This window comes from Neolamprologus brichardi, chromosome 11 (assembly GCF_056152115.1).
Source record: "Neolamprologus brichardi isolate AB-2024 chromosome 11, ASM5615211v1, whole genome shotgun sequence".
Classification (NCBI taxonomy): Eukaryota; Metazoa; Chordata; class Actinopteri; order Cichliformes; family Cichlidae; genus Neolamprologus; species Neolamprologus brichardi.
This window is the reverse complement of record NC_142114.1, coordinates 14239477-14257152: the sequence shown is the minus strand read 5'-3', so window position 1 is coordinate 14257152 and position 17676 is coordinate 14239477. Positions and strand designations below refer to the sequence as shown.

Here is a 17676-nt window from a genome sequence, read left to right as displayed (position 1 = left end):
TTTTTAAAACCAAGTGTTTTCCCCATATAGCTGATTTTAACAGACAAACTAGGTTAGACCAAGACAACCTAGTTTGTCATGATTTTTACTCGAATTTACATGAATTGCTGATTGATTGAAACATCTTTCAATAACCGTTCCTTCATTAAATCCAAGCCTAAGGTACGACCTCAAAGTAGGTATTCTTTCCATTTTTGTCATTAATTGTAACAAGTTGTTACATGTGTCACATTTTAACCTAGCTACCACATGACTTAAGCTTGCTGATGAAAAACCTTGAGCTTTTTAATAAGTGTCCAATTTTTAAGCGACTAATACTGTGTGAGCTTTTTATTACAAAAAAAGCAGCAACATGAAAAATTACTCTGACCCCTAAAAATTACAAAATACTTCCTTCCCTCAAACCTTTGTGTCTTTTCCATAAATTGACCACCGTAAAAGTGTCCTTTAATGTGGCGTTAACAGTTAATGTGACATCAACATCGGGCTACCCTAAATCTTTTAGGGAGATTTATTATTATTATTATTTATAATTTACTGTTCAATCAGTACACACCAGAACACCATTTATTAATATCTTTGGCTTGTTTATTGGTCAGGATGCTGATCTTGACTTCACCAGGCTTTTCAAGAGCTGCAAATACTGACAGATCATATAACAAACTTCACATTTCATTTGTGCCGCAGTGCTTCTTACATAAAGAATTCTTTTCTTAATATGTTGTGAAATTTCAGACTGCACAAAGCTTTACTAGCTTGCTTTATTTATGACACAAAGCAGAAATCTTTCTCAAGCAGAGTGTTGTTGCAGCTTTTATATTGTGAAAGAAATGCTGAGCACATATACAAAGGTCGAAGAAACTCAATACAATCTGGATGACAATAAAAATGTAAAAAAAAAATCTCCACATACACAGTTAAGTTTTCAACAACAAATCTAAACCTATATAATATTTTAAAAATTTATTTTTTATAATAGGTGTAAAAAGGTCATTTTGTTATGGCACCACTGTAAGTTTAGACTTACAGGTTCAAGTTTTACGGATCTGAAACTTTACATGTCAAGTAGAACAAAGACGACCTTAACTAATACACATATTTAATGAACTTAACTCACTTTAAATACAGGGGTGCTACATTAATTCAAGTGTACTTAAGAGAAATACAAATTAAACAACAGTGCAGTGGTGCATGTTTTTATAGCAGTGTATCAACTAAATCAGTGTCAAAGGATAAAAAGAAGGCATCATTTAAGTCTTTTGGAGATATTTAAAGGTATGGCTTCTAGACAGAAGATAATAAGAATTCACTGTATGCTTGCATTTATTTAGCTATCTTTCGCTTTGGCATTCAGCTGCTTCTTAATGTAGTAGCCGACCAGTATCTGAGGACGCTGCTGGTAACTGTGAAGAACTTCGTGAGAGCTGCCCAGCTGATCTCCCTTCAGCCGATCCAGGAGCGTGACGCAAACCACAGCCGCTTTTCACAAACAGAGATAAAAGTTTTCAGACACTCAAAATGCTGTCAGAAGTAAAACGATGCTGATATTGAAATTTCTTACCTCGTAGACCACTCAGTTTACACATAGCAGCAAACACTGATGACTCCATCTCTATATTACAAACTCCCGCTTCCTGAGCTTTGTTGAGGTAGTCTTGCTTGTCCTCCTCAGTGTAGGAGCAGAAAGCGCCGTCCAAACGGGCTTGCCCTACACGTGTGATCAAACAGAGAAAACAGGAAGACAGTGAAAGACTATAGATGTTGGCAAACAGTGTACTCGCTAACACATTGATGCATCAGAACTCAAACCTTCATAGAAATCCAGCGTGCACATGGTGTTGCCTACAACTGTCTTAAACTGGCTTAGCTCCTTGCTGCACTGCAGCAGTTCCTCAGCCAGGCTTTGGTCCAGATCAGTATTGCGCACCACGGTCTTCCCAAGGATCACCTGCTCAAATCTGGGCTGAAAGGTGGGATCCACAGACTGCTTGGTGACAACAACAGTGCCAGGATCAAGTCCTGAAAGCCAAATACAGCAGGTTAGATGAAAAAGTTTTTTAAAGTGAAAATACAAATGTAAAGATTTTAGGAAAAATTACTTTAATTTACTTTTTTTCTAGAGCATATATCTTTACTATGAAGATCTGTGGTTGTAAAATTTAGTCACAGCTTCTAGAATTGAATCACCATCGTGTGCATCATGTGCTGGAAATGTTACATGTATAGACTTCAAAATCAAAGATGCAACACAGGGCAACAGCTAAATGTTCATGCCATTGCTTGTGTAAGGCCAAGGCTGTGTAAATTTCAAAGGCAGGCTTCAAAGATCAGCTGATCTCTCTTTCAAAAGTCTGAAAAAATCAGTTAAATCCAAGCATTTGCAATTAATTGTGAAAATGTTTTCATGAAGCGATTTGATTAAGGAACCTTAGTCTGTTTCTTGGGATTTTTCAAAACAAAGACTCTGTTGTCATCTCTTGCGTCATCACACGATCCATCTACTGGAAAGTGCGTGCGACACAATTACCAGGAAAATTATTAAATGACAAAAGAATTTCTAGCTTGCTAATGCTGCACATGTATTATTATATATTTACAATGACAAAAAAATATGTAACCCCTCAATACTGATCTTCGTTTAAGTGTAACTTTGACCTAAAATTTCACAGTTTTCCAGTCTAGTGCTCAGCATTCATCACTCTTACGTTGTCACTCGTTTTTGCTTACACCATCTCTGCTTTCCCGCTAGTTGTAATACCCGATCCTTTGAGCTTTGTTAAAATGTAACTAATAACACAGAAACCTTTGTCTCGTTTTGTCTAAACTGAAAACAAATCATTAACCTAGAGACCATTTTGTTGACAGGTTCATACTTTCGCTTTCAGCTATTCACCGGTAACATTTTGTAACTGCATCTTGCACAGCTGCGCACAAGAAATAAATCAGTCCCCAAACTGACAAATATTTATCAAATTAAACAAAAAAACTTATTTTGGTTGTTTAGTTTACTACAATGATTTGGAAAATGGGTCTGGTATGACATGTAATTAGTCCCATGGTAACTAAGATCCTATCACAAGCTGGTCTTTAGGCTTAATCTACAAATTAATCCCAAACAGCACCCAATTCCAAAGGGTCACTTCACCTTTCCTCACCAAGAAAAGGGCCCGAATGCACGTACCTACTCCACCTGATGTCCCAATGCGTATAATTGTAACATCTGTGCACTTTGCATGATAGAGGAGCTTTATTAGCTCATGCAACATTATGGCAATAGATGGGATGCCCATTCCGTGCTGCAAAAACAAGCAGAGATATACACAATTTTAAATGATGTTCATGATATTATTATGCATTTAGGTAGATTAACAAATACAAGTTAAGAAAACGATCATGTGGAAAACAAAATAACATTGAGGATATTGTTCTTACATACACTGACAGAGAGGACAGGGCCAACTTTGTACATGGCATAACGATCCGTCCCAGCACAGATATTTGGATACTCAGATTTGGGGTCTTCCATACCGAGCTCAGCTGCGATGTACTCAGTGAATGCTTTCATTCTCCAGGGACTCCCACCCACACAAACAAACTACAGTAAAGCACACACATGAAGATAGACGTGAGAACCGCACAGACAAAAACAAGCTCAAGGCTTTAAAATAAAAATTTAAAAAGATGACTATGGGATACATTACTTTGACATCACCAAACATATCTTGTAGGCTATGAGTTTCAGTTCCTAGACTGAAGTGGTAGAGGATGTCTTCTTTCAGTGCATCCAGGTGTGGGTTGTGCACATAAACAGGGCTTTAAGAGGGGAGAAGGATAGACATGAAAAGGTCTGTTAAAACACTGAATCACACAGATCAATGAAGAGCAATATTGCTCTTCATTGATCTGTGTGATTGTTACGTAAATATGGTGGGTAGCTAACGGGGTAGTATTACAAATATCTCATTGGTTCTGTAAAGACGGTGTTATTTAACAATAACAAAACCGTCACGACTTTCAGGGGGGAAAAGAAAGAAAAGAAAATCAATGGCCATATATCCTGTCACACCCCAGCTTCCTCATTCCAAGACGACATTGCAGTTGACGTGTGGGAAGCGGTTTTGTCGAGTAGTACCTGCGTTTTTAAACAAATATGTTGAACATTATGTTGACCGGAACTTCTCACCTGCTGCACGGAGCGCTTCCTTCGGCCTTGGAGTCCATTTTTCCTGCGAACAGCCGAATCCGAACAAAATTACTCAGTGAGCAGAATGAAAGAAACGCATAACCACACTTGGTTGCTGAGAAAGCCTGTTACTTAGAATTTCACCAACATCTAACTGAGTTCTCAAATCTGGACAATTAAGGTTTTTGGTTTTGTTTTTACATTTAAAACAGTCACCATAGGAACATACTGTCAACATGCAGATTCAGCACTATCGCGCACCGGCTACAGAATAATTATGAGCTTCATCCTTACCTGAAAAATCAGCCAACGGCACTCACGAAACCAAGAAACAAAACAAAAAATAAAAAGCAGATACAGATGTTTTGCTCTTTGAGAGGTTACTTTTCTGCTGCTGTCTTCCTCCGTTTAATTTCAGTATGAAAATCTGGCGTAACGCCGAGAGCCGGCCCACAAAGCCGTGACGTCAGATGAGTTAGGGGTACTAAATGAGTCTCGTCACCCACTCACTTGTTGGCTACCGGCTTCCGGTCACGTACAGAGGTCGATGAAGTGCAGCAGATGTTACAGCGGCGATATTAAAGGATTTCCGCAGATGTTGGGAAAAGCAGTACTTTTCCGAGAGTTTATTTTGTGCGAGTCAGTTTGGTCAAAATGACGAAGGTTATACAAGAAAATGATTCATTAAGTACAGGAATCATGGTGGTTTTATCCTCGAATAATGTAAAAAATACTTACATTTTATAAAATGTGCTCAATAAAATCTTTCATGTGTGATTTTCACTTCCTGTAGATTTAAGAATGCATGGTTTCATGTTGACCGTTAATCTTTTTCTTTTAATAGCAAATGTGTTGTCAAATAACCACTTTATGAATGTAGCACACATAACAAACAGATAAAATAAAATACCATTGGTGTTCCTGTTAATATCTGCTTGACTGATGCAAGAGTCACTCCCGTTTATGCCAATTTCTTAAGCTGTTTAATGCTCGGACATGCTCACCAGCTGTACAATACACAGGTGTGCATTTGTGATGGAAACTGCTGCTGAAGCAGGTTGATAATAGCAGAGGTATAGGACAGAAAATCAAAAGCAATTTGTAGACAAATGCAAATCTTGACTCCAGAGAACTTCTAATTATGTGTAAACATAATTGACGCCATCACTTCAGTTCAGGACTTTTATTAAAGCATCTGAAAAGTAGCCATTCAGGGTTTTTTTTCTGTTTCAAAAAGGTGTTCACACAGTATAAATACACTACAGCACTCTCAGGGGGTTATCAAAAATTGAAATTCTTGTCAACCTCCTGCAAAATAATAAATAGGAAATAAAAAGTTAAATTAAACTGAAAGGAAGAACAGCAAACACAAACACTGCACAAGCAAGACTAATTTCTCAAGGTGAGTGAAGCCCTTCAGCCGCCCTAAAAACAAACAAAGGTGACATATTTTTATTATGGTGTTTATGTTAGCGACCTAATTTTAACAATATACCGTAAAAACTACCTTTTTTTCTAGGTTTTAACTTTAACTTAATTCATACATATACACATTAACTGGTGTTATAAATGTCCAATGTTCAAATTAGTCTTGAAGAACAATGGGTATTTCATTCAAATCATAATCTATACTCTCTACTGTTTTTCTACTGTATGAAAAAGGCATTAAAGTCAAACTGTGGCAACAAATTTACAGTATTAAACTCACATTTTATCTTTCTTGCCATTCATCCTAATTTCATAAAGCCTTAGTTGCTCAGGATCTCTCTGTGAAGATAGTATAAAAGCATTTTTAAATCCAGACACTACTGATATTATTTGGACCACTTAGCAAGTAAACAACAATAATTTTACACTTACTGCCTCACTTAACACTATTGGGTGCTCTGGCAAGAATTCTGGCTTCTTCCTGGCCTCCGGACAACTGGCCAGACCAATTAAGAAGTCCCTTGTGTAAGATATCCTGTCTGAAGATAAACATGGCATAAGAGTTCAAGTTAGGGATATCCAAAAGAATCTGGTTGCTTCTTTACCTCAAAGGTAATAAAACTGACAAAACATGTTTGTGATGCATTGGGATTCACCAACACTTCTGCATTGGCTAACATTGAACACAACCTCACTAAAAAAATTTAAATTCCTTCTAAGAAGCTTATTCAGTTCTGTGATAATTCTCTGATTACTGGATGTTAAGGCCCTCTTGTGGTCATTCCACACCTCCTCCTTGTCACTGTTTATGAATTCAAGGTTTGATGACAGGTGTAACAGTGAAGCTGTAAAGTATAGAGGTAATGAGGGTAAATGAGTTTAAATACATGGGGTTAACCCTTCAAAGGGATGAACAGAGCATAAGCGAGGTGAAGAAGAGCATGCAGGCAAGGGGGAGTGGAGGAGACCAGGGTTTGAGTGATTTGTGACAGAAGTATCGCTGCAAGAGTGAAAGGGAAGATTTGCAAGACGTTAGCGAGACCTGCTGTGATGAATGGTTTGGAGACAGTGGCTCTGACAAAAAGAGACAAGGTTGAGCTGGAAGCAGTAGAGTTGAGATGCTCAGATTTTCAGTCAGAGTGACCAGAGGCCTGACTGTGAAGCAGGATATCGGATTATCCAGGTAACTTCAGAGTTAACCTTGGATTTCCCGTACTACAAAGGTGGTTTACTTCTTACTGGGGTACATTGCCATGATAACTTATGCTGCAAACCTAACCTGCTCTGGAGCATGTTATGTTCCAGATTAGAGACCAATCGGTATGAAATTACTGCCTAATGACCAAACAGTTCTTCACAAAACACTAATTCCAGGAAGATTCTTCAGACACCTGAGGGGAGAATACGAGGGTCTGAAGTTTTTCATTTGCTTCTAAAGTCTTTGGGTTTCCCTGATGACAAAATCTGATTCCTTGGGTTTTTTTCTGCTGGCAACAAAAAACTTTAAAATAGTTTCATTGTTCTATAAGCATTAATACATGATCATAAAACAGGACCATATATTGTTGACTTCTCATCAAATTTGTTCATAGACTGAGTCTATGATTTTGTTTTTTATTTAATCTTTATGCTTGAACCCTTAAAAACCAGAAAAGCTGCAGGTGGAAGAATAAAAACTAGAACGGCCAGGAGCAGGTTATGTTTGGTTCAGAGGTTTGGTATAAAATTGTGAAGAACATTTTCTCAGAGTCTTGCATTTACAGCATTGTGACAGATTTTCTTCTGGCAGAATACATTTTATATGTGCAAGTTATTAAACCGTAACCTTACAAAAAACACTGAACGAAGTGAAAACTGTGTCTCACTCTCATGCAAACGTATGTGTCTTAATCTGTGATTCAGAAAATGTATGAAATGTACTATCTATGTGTATACTTGCTTTTAATCTCCTGCTAAGCCTCCTTGGCATTTCTGGAATTGCAGCTACTAGAATGCACACCAAAAACACTTGTTTACCACACTGACAAGCTGAAGTGCTTTCCACGCCTTGTTTATTAGCCTATGGGACAGTAAAATATATTATTTTGGAAAAAAATAATATAAGAAGAAGAAGAAAAGACTCACCTTTTTTCTGTTTATGAAGGTTGATGATCTTGTAGAACTGCTCTACACCAATATTTGTCTATCAAATACAAAATTTCAGCTTAAATATATTTTTTTTAAAAAGCATGATATCATGAGTCTAAAATACTGAAGCGCCGAATATTTAAATGATTAGTTATTTGAAAGGAAATCATTAGGTTAGTGTTATGTGTCATCTTTGTGTAGTGCCACCGTTCTCAAATGTTGAGGTGTGTCACAGGTTTACTCTGGTGGCATAAGGTGCTCACACAGTGGAAAAACAGCGTCTCTACAAAACCCATATTTGCAGTGACAAGCTAGAGCCTGATGGACAAACTATGGAAAGTCAAAGCTTAGAACATGTTCACTTTCCCATCCTTTTTTGTTGTTTGATTATGAATTACCTTCAAACAGGTAGATGCTTTTTAGTACTTTTTTCAGTACTGTTATACATGTATCTCCATATCATATATACACTGTCAGCTTCACCTTTTTGTAACAATGTCGTTTAAACTCCTTTTTTATTAGTAGGCTTCATTTACCAAAACTATATTTTACCTTCTGTGAAAAAAGTGTAATATGTTTAGTCTATCCCAGCTTTCATAGTGCACAGCTGTAATAGAGAGGGAGACAGACATACTCACATTCATACCTACAGTCAACTTAGAATCACCTATTAACCTAACGTCTTGATGCATGCTCAATCATCCAGGTAAGTAAATCCCAAAAGGTGGATTCTGTTCATCTGGACGTAGCGTTGCATCACTCATCCAAGGGAATTCTTCAGTCTCGAGACTGAAGAATTCAATTGGATGAGTGACAAAACATTTTTCCCATTGAAAACGTAACGTCCAGATGAACAGTTATTAACCTAACCTTTGCATGTCTTTGGACTGTGGGAAGAAGCCATGCAGACACATGGAGAAGATTTAAACTCCACACAGAACTAACCTTCTTCCTATAAGTCACGAGTACTAACCACTGCATCACCATGCAACCATCTTCATAATTAGGTTTTTTTTTTACTTGCCTCTTGATCCATCAGCACATGTGCAGCAGGATTTATTGGTGGATCTAAACAAAGTATTAAAATCCCCATATGAACATTCATTACACAGGAACACATTACATTTCAAACTGGCACATTTGATCCTGTTTACTTGCACTGATGACTTACCAATGTCGGCAGGAATGCAGCGGCGCAGGGGTCTCGCTGGCTCCAGGTGCTTTTGAAGGATTCTTCTCCTTGATACCTCCATTCTGGCGTCAGTAAGGTTCAAACATGCTTTAAGCCTACTAATTTCTACAAGCCTACTAAGCAGTGCTGCATTAACGGAAGGCGACATTAGTCACTAATATATTACTTTTCAGTGTTTTAAAAAGAGGGGTTTGGAGTCCAAACCAAGGCCAAGGCTGCATATCAGGAATACTTACAACTTTTCACTATAGTGTGTAATGATTTATGACCCTATAAATTATTGATATTATTTTATTTCCATTGGTAATGACTTAATTATTTTTTACAGCTACAATATTCAAATACTTCACTAAATAATTTGAGTTTATTGGTATGAAAAGTTGTAAATGTCATGCATCTACATAACAAGATGATTGCTTAGATTTTGTGAAACTAGCAAAACAAACAAAAACAAAACAAAAAATGTTTGTGATACAAAACCAAACTGCAATCACAGTCCCTGTTTCAGTTCAATTTATATACAGTCATGTGAGAAAATTAGGACACCCTATGAAAGCCTGCATATTTTAAAATACATTTGGCCATATGGATATTTAATACCAATTTTAATGATACTGAGGAATCCAAATAATATCACTAAACAATTAAAAAAATAAGAAAAGCCTTTATTTATGTGAAATGTAATTTAAAAAGAATGTAATTTCTGGTGAGGAATAAATTAGGACACCCACACATATTATCCCACTTAAAATGGTTAAAGTCACACACAGGTGTATCACATTAGGTGCACATGATCAGTACATCGTTAACCAGCATTTTAAAAGAGCCTTGCCTTATCTATACCTCAGATTTAGTTTGGTGTACTCCTGACTGCTGGAGTGAGCACCATGGTGAGAACTGAAGAGCTGTATGATGCTCTCAGAAAGAAGATTGTGGCTGCTTACGAGTCTGGTAAGGGATTTTAAAAGATCTCAAAAGAATTTGAGCCATTCCACCGACTGGAAAATTGAGGACATTCAAAACAACTGCCACCATGCCCAGGTCTGGCCGTCCAAGCAAATTAACCCCCAGAGCAGAGCGCAAGATTCTCAAAGAAGTCATCAAAAATCCTAAAATGTCATCACGGGAACTACAGCAGGCTCTGGCTACTGTCGAAGTGAAAGTGCATGACTCTACTATCTCTACACAAGTTTGGCTTTCATGGGAGGTGTGCAAGGAGGAAGCCTTTGCTTACTAAGAGTGGACAAAGACCATGACTTCTGGAATAATGTTCTTTGGACAGATTAGTCTTAAATTGAATTATTTGGACACCAGAACAGTAGACATGTTTGGCGTAAACCAAATACAGCCTTCCAAGAAAAGAACCTCATACCAACTGTGAAGCATGGAGGTGGCAGCATCCTAGTTTGGGGATGCTTTGCTGCAGCAGGACCTGGCCAGCTCACCATCACAGAATCCATCATGAATTCTGCTGTGTATCAGAGGGTGCTTGAAGAACATGTGAGACCATCTGTTAAAAAATTAAAGCTGAAGCGGAACTGGACACTGCAACATGACAATGACCCAAAGCATACCAGCAAATCCACCAAGGACTGGCTAAAAACTAAGAAGTGGAGAGTCCTGGAATGGCAAAGTAAAAGCCCTGATCCTAACCCCATTAAGATGCTGTGGGGTGACTTGAAACGGGCTGTACATGCCAGAAAACCCTCAAACATCTCACAGCTGAAAGAATTCTGCACTGAGGAGTGGAGCAAACCTTCTTCTGATCATGTCAGAGACTGGTAAAAAGTTACAAAAGGCATCCCGCTGAAGTTATATGAGTCAAAGGAGGCAACACTAGTTATCAGGGGGTAGGGTGTCCTAACTTTTTCCTCCATTAAAACAAACATTTTTGTTTATCTTTTTTTGATGTTTCACAAAATGTTCATTTATGTTGTTTAATTGCAATTATGTCACTTTCTTTTCCAGTAATACATAAAATCATGATTGGAAATTGATATGTGAACAGTTCATAATAAAGAGCTGATTAGTTAATGGGGTGTCCCAATTTTCTCACATGACAGTACACAGTGCCAAATCACAGCAACAGTCACCCCAAGGCACTTTATATTGTACAGCAAAAAGTATTATGCTAACTCATCTGGTGTTAACTCATCCAGGTGTGAAAGTGTGTTTTGTAAGAAGTCACAGACAAGGCTGGCCAAATAACAACAACAATAATAATAATAATAGTAATTTTGTTTAAACAATTTTTCATTTCATTTTTGTTTAAAGAAAACAATGATTAAATGCGGTGTGATATCTGTTATAAAAAGGAAGAATTACTGATAACGATAAACACAAATAGGGAAATATCAAAGAAAAAGAAAGTATTCACATTTTATTCGCTACAATAGTCTGGTCAGGATTAGATTGTTAAATATCAAACTCCTAAGGTTTAGCATACAGAGAAACAGAATAGAAAAATAATTAAATAAGAACCTTACATAAATAATATATTCTCCGGCTTAATATACTTAAATAAAAATCGGTTTAATGTTAGTTGTTTATTTACTTGTTACTTAACATGTTTCTTTTAGCTTAACTTTGCTACACTGGATGTAAGCTAACTTGCAAACTTTATGAGGCTGTCAACAATAGTTGTTAAAAACCTTTTCTAAAAATCTAAATCTCAATTTAACTGCATTAACAAAACAACTTTTGAAAACAGGTGTAACGATCCCGCTGTCCACTATAACGCGCTCATGGCACCCGCAAAAAATAAAATGAATCTGTGTAAAGCCTGCGCATCAAGGCAACGGCGAGCAGCTAACGTTAACATTAGCGGTTGATGTGAACGTTCACAGTTCGCTGGGTATTTAATGGTCAGCATTGTGTGTACAGATAGGCTAAATGACGTTAAAACAACAAAACGAGAAAGAAAAATAAGACAACTACTAGAAAAACGATGCAAAAGTTTGAACTCCTATAAACATCTATTAAATCTAACTAGCAACGCTATGCCCATCGCGCGAATTTATAGATATCGAGGTTTAAAATTTATTCACCTCTAGTTCTACGAAATTCCCTCAGCGTGGATTTCAGCCTGTTCGCCACACCAGTGTCAAGAGGAAGAAAGAACACAAATAACACACGACTTCCGAATTTTAATTTTCAAAATAAAACTCGTGCAGTCACCCTCATCGATACACGTTCTACTGTTGTGAAAAGGGAGTAGTGTTGTTTCTACATTTAATCTAATTGGCAATTTTATCAATATCTGAATGTTTTTTCTATACAAGTAGGTATTGACTCTATCTTTACAGCATTAAAAGGAGTTTTTTTTTTCTTTTTATAACTGTACGTCTTCTGTGACAGCCGTATTTGATGTGAAGCCACACCTCGCCATTGCTTAGGCGGCTACCAGGACCCGGTACACCTCGTTGCAACATTGGATTAGTGCTTAGTGGTTGATCAACTACCGTTTATCAGTTAACTTCATGTCTTGAGAAATTTTGTATACAAAGCTATTTTAGATTGTTATACACAACAGAAAATTAGATAGTCATTTTAAACATTCACATTTTTTAAACTAATTTTCTCACTAGGTATGAGGTGAGCAGCTCTCCCAGTGCTTACAAATTATGTAAAATGAGCAGAAAGCACACACACACACACAAAAAAAACAAACAAACCACGCAATAGTTTTAGACAGGCCTCTATAATTATTATTTCAAACCTGTCAGTACACCATACTCACCACTACAGATGAGTAGTGACCATTTAAACAGTAGTCGTATTTAAAGTTTTGTTCTTTGAAGGCTGTCTACAAAAAAATAAAATCAATAAAATGCAGAATATCATAACAGGTCTTTGAGTAGAGAAAAAACAAAAGCATCACTGAACTCGAAATATTTTTTATTCATTATTTATCTGTATCCTGTATAGACAAGCTTGATCAGCAGATCCTAATTTAATGTTAACAATTCAAACGCATCCATTTTTATTTTAAAATGACAAAAAGACAGCAAGATGAAATGGAATACACACTATAACAAGTTCAATCAAAAATTGAAATAGAGTATTGCTTTTAGCAGATAAAACAAGGCTAAATTAAATACATGCAAGCTAACTTTATAGGTAGAATCATAAAGCCATCCCATATCAACAGCCCCCAACACCCTCCTTTTTTCCCCCCTACCAAAAATAAAAAAAATTAAAAAATTAAAAAAAATCAAAACACAAGGCAGTGGTTTTTCAAATCAACATTGTTTACATTTCCAATTACACCTGGAATTTTAAGTGCAATGAAAAGCAATTTTACTTTCACACAAGGAGTAGCTTTATTTTTCTCTGCCCTATTGGTCTCCCACCTAGTTCTTCAACTGCCGTTAAAGCCTCTCGACGAGACTCAAATACCAAAGTAGCAGAGCCTTTAGGTTTTCCACTCTGGTCATACTGCAGTGACACAGATCCAGGTATTATACGATACCCATAACAAAAATCGTAGATTTCTTCACTTCTGATTTGGAAAGGTAGGTTGAGTAACTGAACACAGGTGGGAGCGTCAAAAGGCTCCACAGGGGAGCGAAAACTGCCACGAACTCCATTGCCCCGGTCTTCTGGAGAACGAGACCGTGCTGCACGAGGCTCATAATCAATACCTCCATGGATGCTATCCTGTGCATTAGTTACTGGTATACCCCCATCACGAGGAACCCTGAAGTCAGGATATGAAGTGTCACCAGTGAGATAAGATGCTTCGCTGCTCTTGCCCGAGTACTGCTCCCCTCTCAGCAGTGGCTCTTGCACCACTGGTGGATCAACACCCAACTCCTGCATCTCAGAACGTGTAATGCATTTTAGTATGACTTTTGACCCAAGAAACCGTCGTCCATCGAGAATGAGTGCCCTCATAGCCTCTGCCTCAGATCCAAAGACCACCAAAGCTTGTCCAACCCCAGCACCTTCTCGGTCCTGCAGCACACACACATTGTCCTCTGTGATATTAAACCCAAGGAAGAAGTCGATGATCTCAACTTTTCGTACATCAAATGGCAGGTTTCGCACAAACACACATATCTTCTCTGAGTCATAAGGATCACTGGAGTAAGACGCAGGCCCCTCCTGAAACCTTTCAGAGTTTCCAGAAGGCCGGACAGTGGTCCCTTGAGGTTTCAGAAGGGCAATCATGTTCTCCCTCGAAACTGGACGGGTATGCACTAGTCGATTGAAAAACTGTCTTTTTTCATGAGCTAAAGCTTCACAATAGTCACGCAAACTCTTGAACAGCACCAGTGCAGATCTTTTTTGTTTCCCGTCAGAGTCAATCAAGTGCAGGATCTGGTCATCCCCAAGTTTCGCATTATGAAAAAGATGTTTTATATGTTCTTTTTCCACTGCAAATGACAGATTTTCCAACAAAACACAGTACTCCCCTTCTGAAGGAGCAATGTGCCTCTGAGCCACAGGCGATCGTGACCTTACACGGTGCTGTGGATCCCTCTGATTGGGAATGGGTGACCGCCCCCTTTGGAAACTGCCACCTATGACAGCTGTTGGCATTCTACCAGTAACCCGATGCCAATCATTCAATGTTGTCGTGGAGATCTCAATATACCTTGCGCCAATGTATTCCCGATCTCTCTTCAACCCTTCCATTGCATCCTCTCTTGTTGCAAATTTGACAAAACCTGTTCCATTGTTTAATCCTTGGCGATTTTTTACTAAAACAACTTCATCAACAACTAAACCACCAAAAAAGTCACAAATTTCCTTTTCAGTGACAGAGAAAGGCAGACCTTTTAGAAACAAAAACACATCATCTGTGTTTGGGGCCCTCTGGAGCAGGGGTGGAGGAGTGTCACCCGATCTGCTGGCTGATCTTCTGCCCATCTCTGGCTCCATAGATCTGCGAGGATGTCCAACGTCATCTTCAAGCCGCCTTTTCTGATCCCTCTCCACAATTTTTGTTGTTCTGTCGAGCATATTCTGCATCTCTGCTTTACTACTTAGCAGCAATGTAACAGGTGAGCCTCTAATGACACCACCTGACCGTATCATGGCTCTTCTTGCATCTTCATCTGAAGCAAAGATAATGAAAGCCTCGTCTCGCTCCCCACCAATTATATGCACCCCTCCATCAGGAATTTTGAGGCCAGTGAAGAACCTGCGAATATCCTCAGAACCCGCTGTGACTCTCAGGCCCTGTAAACGGATGACGACCGCCATGCTGAAGCACAAACAACAGCACCTGTAGACAGAAGGATATAGAATAATATTATTGCCAACAGAGCATCTGTAGCTCTGTGCCAATTTCCCGGCATTTCACTGTACCACCATGGAATCTGAAAAGCAATGCACTCTCAGGGGCAGACACACCATTACACCAATACCCAAAACGGCCAATTTTAAAAAACACACAAGACTGCCTAATAAGAACTGCAGAGGTTAATCACAAATCCACCTCACATTCTAAAGAGCCAAGCTTCAAAGCACAAAACTAAAGGCCTTTACGTTGAAATCGCAGCAAAATCAAGGAACTAAAACACAGACCATATTAAAACTAAAATTCTGCTCACTATTTAAAATATTTGACTCAAGTTCCCACCAAATTGACTTCACCAAAAACCCAAACAAAAAAAACATCGGTGGCACAGTGTTCACCAGCAAATGAGGGAAAAAAACCCCCCAAAAAACAACAACACCATACTGGTTTCAATAACCGAGCAAGATTAGTTCTGAAAGATGCCAAGCTGAAAATGAAACCCCCTCCCAAAGAAGAAAAATCCTCAATATAGCGAGTCCACTTTCAAGTTTATAAATAATGTCCACTTATTTAGCCAAGTGATCAACTGTAGGAGAACAGCCTCGATGACCAGTCATAAATCCAGCTGTGAAATCTGCGCTTGGTGGAGGGGTGGGGGGTAGGGAGTAGTTCTTCATCTGGCACTGTCATCTTACAGAAAAAAATGACAAGATCACGCTTAACAGCAGATAACATCTCCAACCGTTAACCTTTGCTCCATCTGTCCCAGACATGATCAAACGCTGCTCCAAATCAGTCTCAGACTTCACAAGCACATTAAGCTGCACATTTACAACACGTGAAACCCTTCAGTATTGCTTTAGAGCTAGGAGTATACCAGTGTGGTTATAGCTCAAAGCAGCATTTTCATTTGTTTTGGGCAAAGAAGTCCTTACTTGACGTTACTTACAATACCCAAATGTATCAATTATGTACATTTTAGCTTCAAAGCTGTGCAAAACACTCCAATTTTTCAAAAGTTAATAGCTGACTGCTTGTAAAAAGCTAGTTAAAAAACGTTTTATGCTTCAGCCACCACAAAGTCCACCTCAATTCATAATTAAATGAATTTGGATCTTCTTATAAGCAAACCTAATTAGATGGTGAAAATTCACACTCCTTTGTTCACTCCTTTTTTGTGTTACCAGTTCAGATTTCCTGCTTTCAAGCTGGTCGGACAGGTCGAGCTAGACTGTTGTTTCTGACGAACCAAAGCAGGAAAAAAACCCCCAAAGAAATCAGGATGTTGCTCTTCTTCAAGGTTTCTTCACTACATTGCCGCCTTGATCCAGCTTCTCCCAATGATTCCAAAACGTGCAGTTTATAGCAGCAATGGCTGTATCAGGTAAAGGAAATAAGTAAGACTTTGAGCCAGTCGCTCATATGGTCCTTATGCAGGAGCACGCTGAAGTCACTGCTCAGTTCAAGATCATTAACCCAAAGTGAAAATTACAGGACTTTTTACCACCAATATCAATGAGAAAACGAACTAGCATGGTATCTTGATGAGTCGCCTTCATGCACGGCAGGGAGATCTCAGAATCTTTGCAAACTGACAGTTGCTGTCAACCAGAAATCACCACCCATGCATCACGGGAGGGGGGCACGACCAACGACAGAGCCTTAACTGTTCCAGGTTGGCCATCCACGTAGAGAAACCCCCAACATGTACAATAACTTGCTAAATGACTTAAATGTGTCACCAACGTGCAACTAATCAAAAGCTCAGTGCTCCAAGTACATAACAACCACGTCGCCAATACTGAATCGGATATGCCCCCGTCAGCCGCATCGTTGACAAAATATACACGTAAAATACACGCAACCTGCAAACATCGTAATTTTGTATGCCAGCTGAGATTAGCTAACGTGGATTGTTCCCCAGGTTGTTTCTGGCACTTCAAACGCCTCTGCCGCTGAAACCAAGAACAAAATGTCGAGCTTAGCTGCACTCGTCTTTGTACCCAGCTAGGCCTGTAGCTTTAGCGTTAGCTCGTTTATCGCCCGAACCCGGCCATCAGCAATGATGACGTTTTCTTTGTTTAATATTACCACCATACTGTCACATAACCAACGTCAGAACTTACACAAAAGGCAACCAAAGACTCTCGTTAAAATATCGAGAGTAGTGTTGATAATGAGAACAATAAAGCTCGGGTACGTCGCTCTCACGGCACTGTTTCAGGGAAAATGGCCTTCTTCTTCCTCTTTTTAAAATTTTATTGCCAGTTGACAAACAACTGAATGGTGCATTACCGCCACCAACTGGTATGGAGTGTGGTCTGAAACGCGAAAATGGCCTTCTTCGGCGCCTTTTTTTCTTCTTCCTCAGGCGGCGCGGTCCAAACCGAAGTCAAAGGTGCATGTTGCCGTCTACTGTACCGGCGTGAGAATGCTCAGGCAAAGTTCTAGGCTAGCAGAGCCTAACCATTAGTCGACTTGCTAATTAACCAGCCTGTA

At 38.8% G+C, this 17676-nt stretch overlaps 3 protein-coding genes across 5 annotated transcripts; all 3 read right to left on the bottom strand.

Annotated features, from left to right (window-relative positions):
• Positions 1-587: 587 nt before the first annotated feature.
• upp1 (uridine phosphorylase 1) lies at positions 588-12029 on the bottom strand. 2 transcript variants are annotated; one of them, XM_006801360.2, is made up of 8 exons: positions 11978-12029; positions 4184-4226; positions 3702-3813; positions 3437-3595; positions 3182-3296; positions 1810-2019; positions 1562-1708; positions 588-1479 (listed from the first exon to the last, which is right to left on the bottom strand). In XM_006801360.2, the coding sequence occupies exons 2-8, from the start codon at positions 4219-4221 to the stop codon at positions 1328-1330; spliced, it is 933 nt and encodes a 310-aa protein (XP_006801423.1). In that variant the 5' UTR covers positions 4222-4226; positions 11978-12029; the 3' UTR covers positions 588-1327. The 2 variants fall into 2 exon arrangements, with proteins under 2 accessions (XP_006801423.1, XP_006801422.1); XM_006801359.3 differs by lacking the exon at positions 11978-12029 and adding an exon at positions 4478-4884.
• Positions 5352-12067, bottom strand: gra (granulito). Of its 2 annotated transcripts, XM_087848164.1 has the most exons (7): positions 11978-12067; positions 8910-8992; positions 8763-8806; positions 7736-7793; positions 6044-6150; positions 5892-5950; positions 5352-5608 (listed from the first exon to the last, which is right to left on the bottom strand). In XM_087848164.1, exons 2-7 carry the CDS (start codon positions 8989-8991, stop codon positions 5581-5583), a joined length of 378 nt encoding a protein of 125 aa, XP_087704290.1. In that variant the 5' UTR covers position 8992; positions 11978-12067; the 3' UTR covers positions 5352-5580. The 2 variants fall into 2 exon arrangements, with proteins under 2 accessions (XP_087704290.1, XP_087704289.1); XM_087848163.1 differs by lacking the exon at positions 11978-12067 and having other exon boundaries at positions 8910-11908.
• Positions 12068-12752: 685 nt separating this feature from the next.
• Positions 12753-17426, bottom strand: rbm12bb (RNA binding motif protein 12Bb). The gene is made up of 2 exons (XM_006801361.3): positions 17304-17426; positions 12753-15162 (listed from the first exon to the last, which is right to left on the bottom strand). Exon 2 carries the CDS (start codon positions 15138-15140, stop codon positions 13236-13238), a length of 1905 nt encoding a protein of 634 aa, XP_006801424.1. The 5' UTR covers positions 15141-15162; positions 17304-17426; the 3' UTR covers positions 12753-13235.
• Positions 17427-17676: the final 250 nt, after the last annotated feature.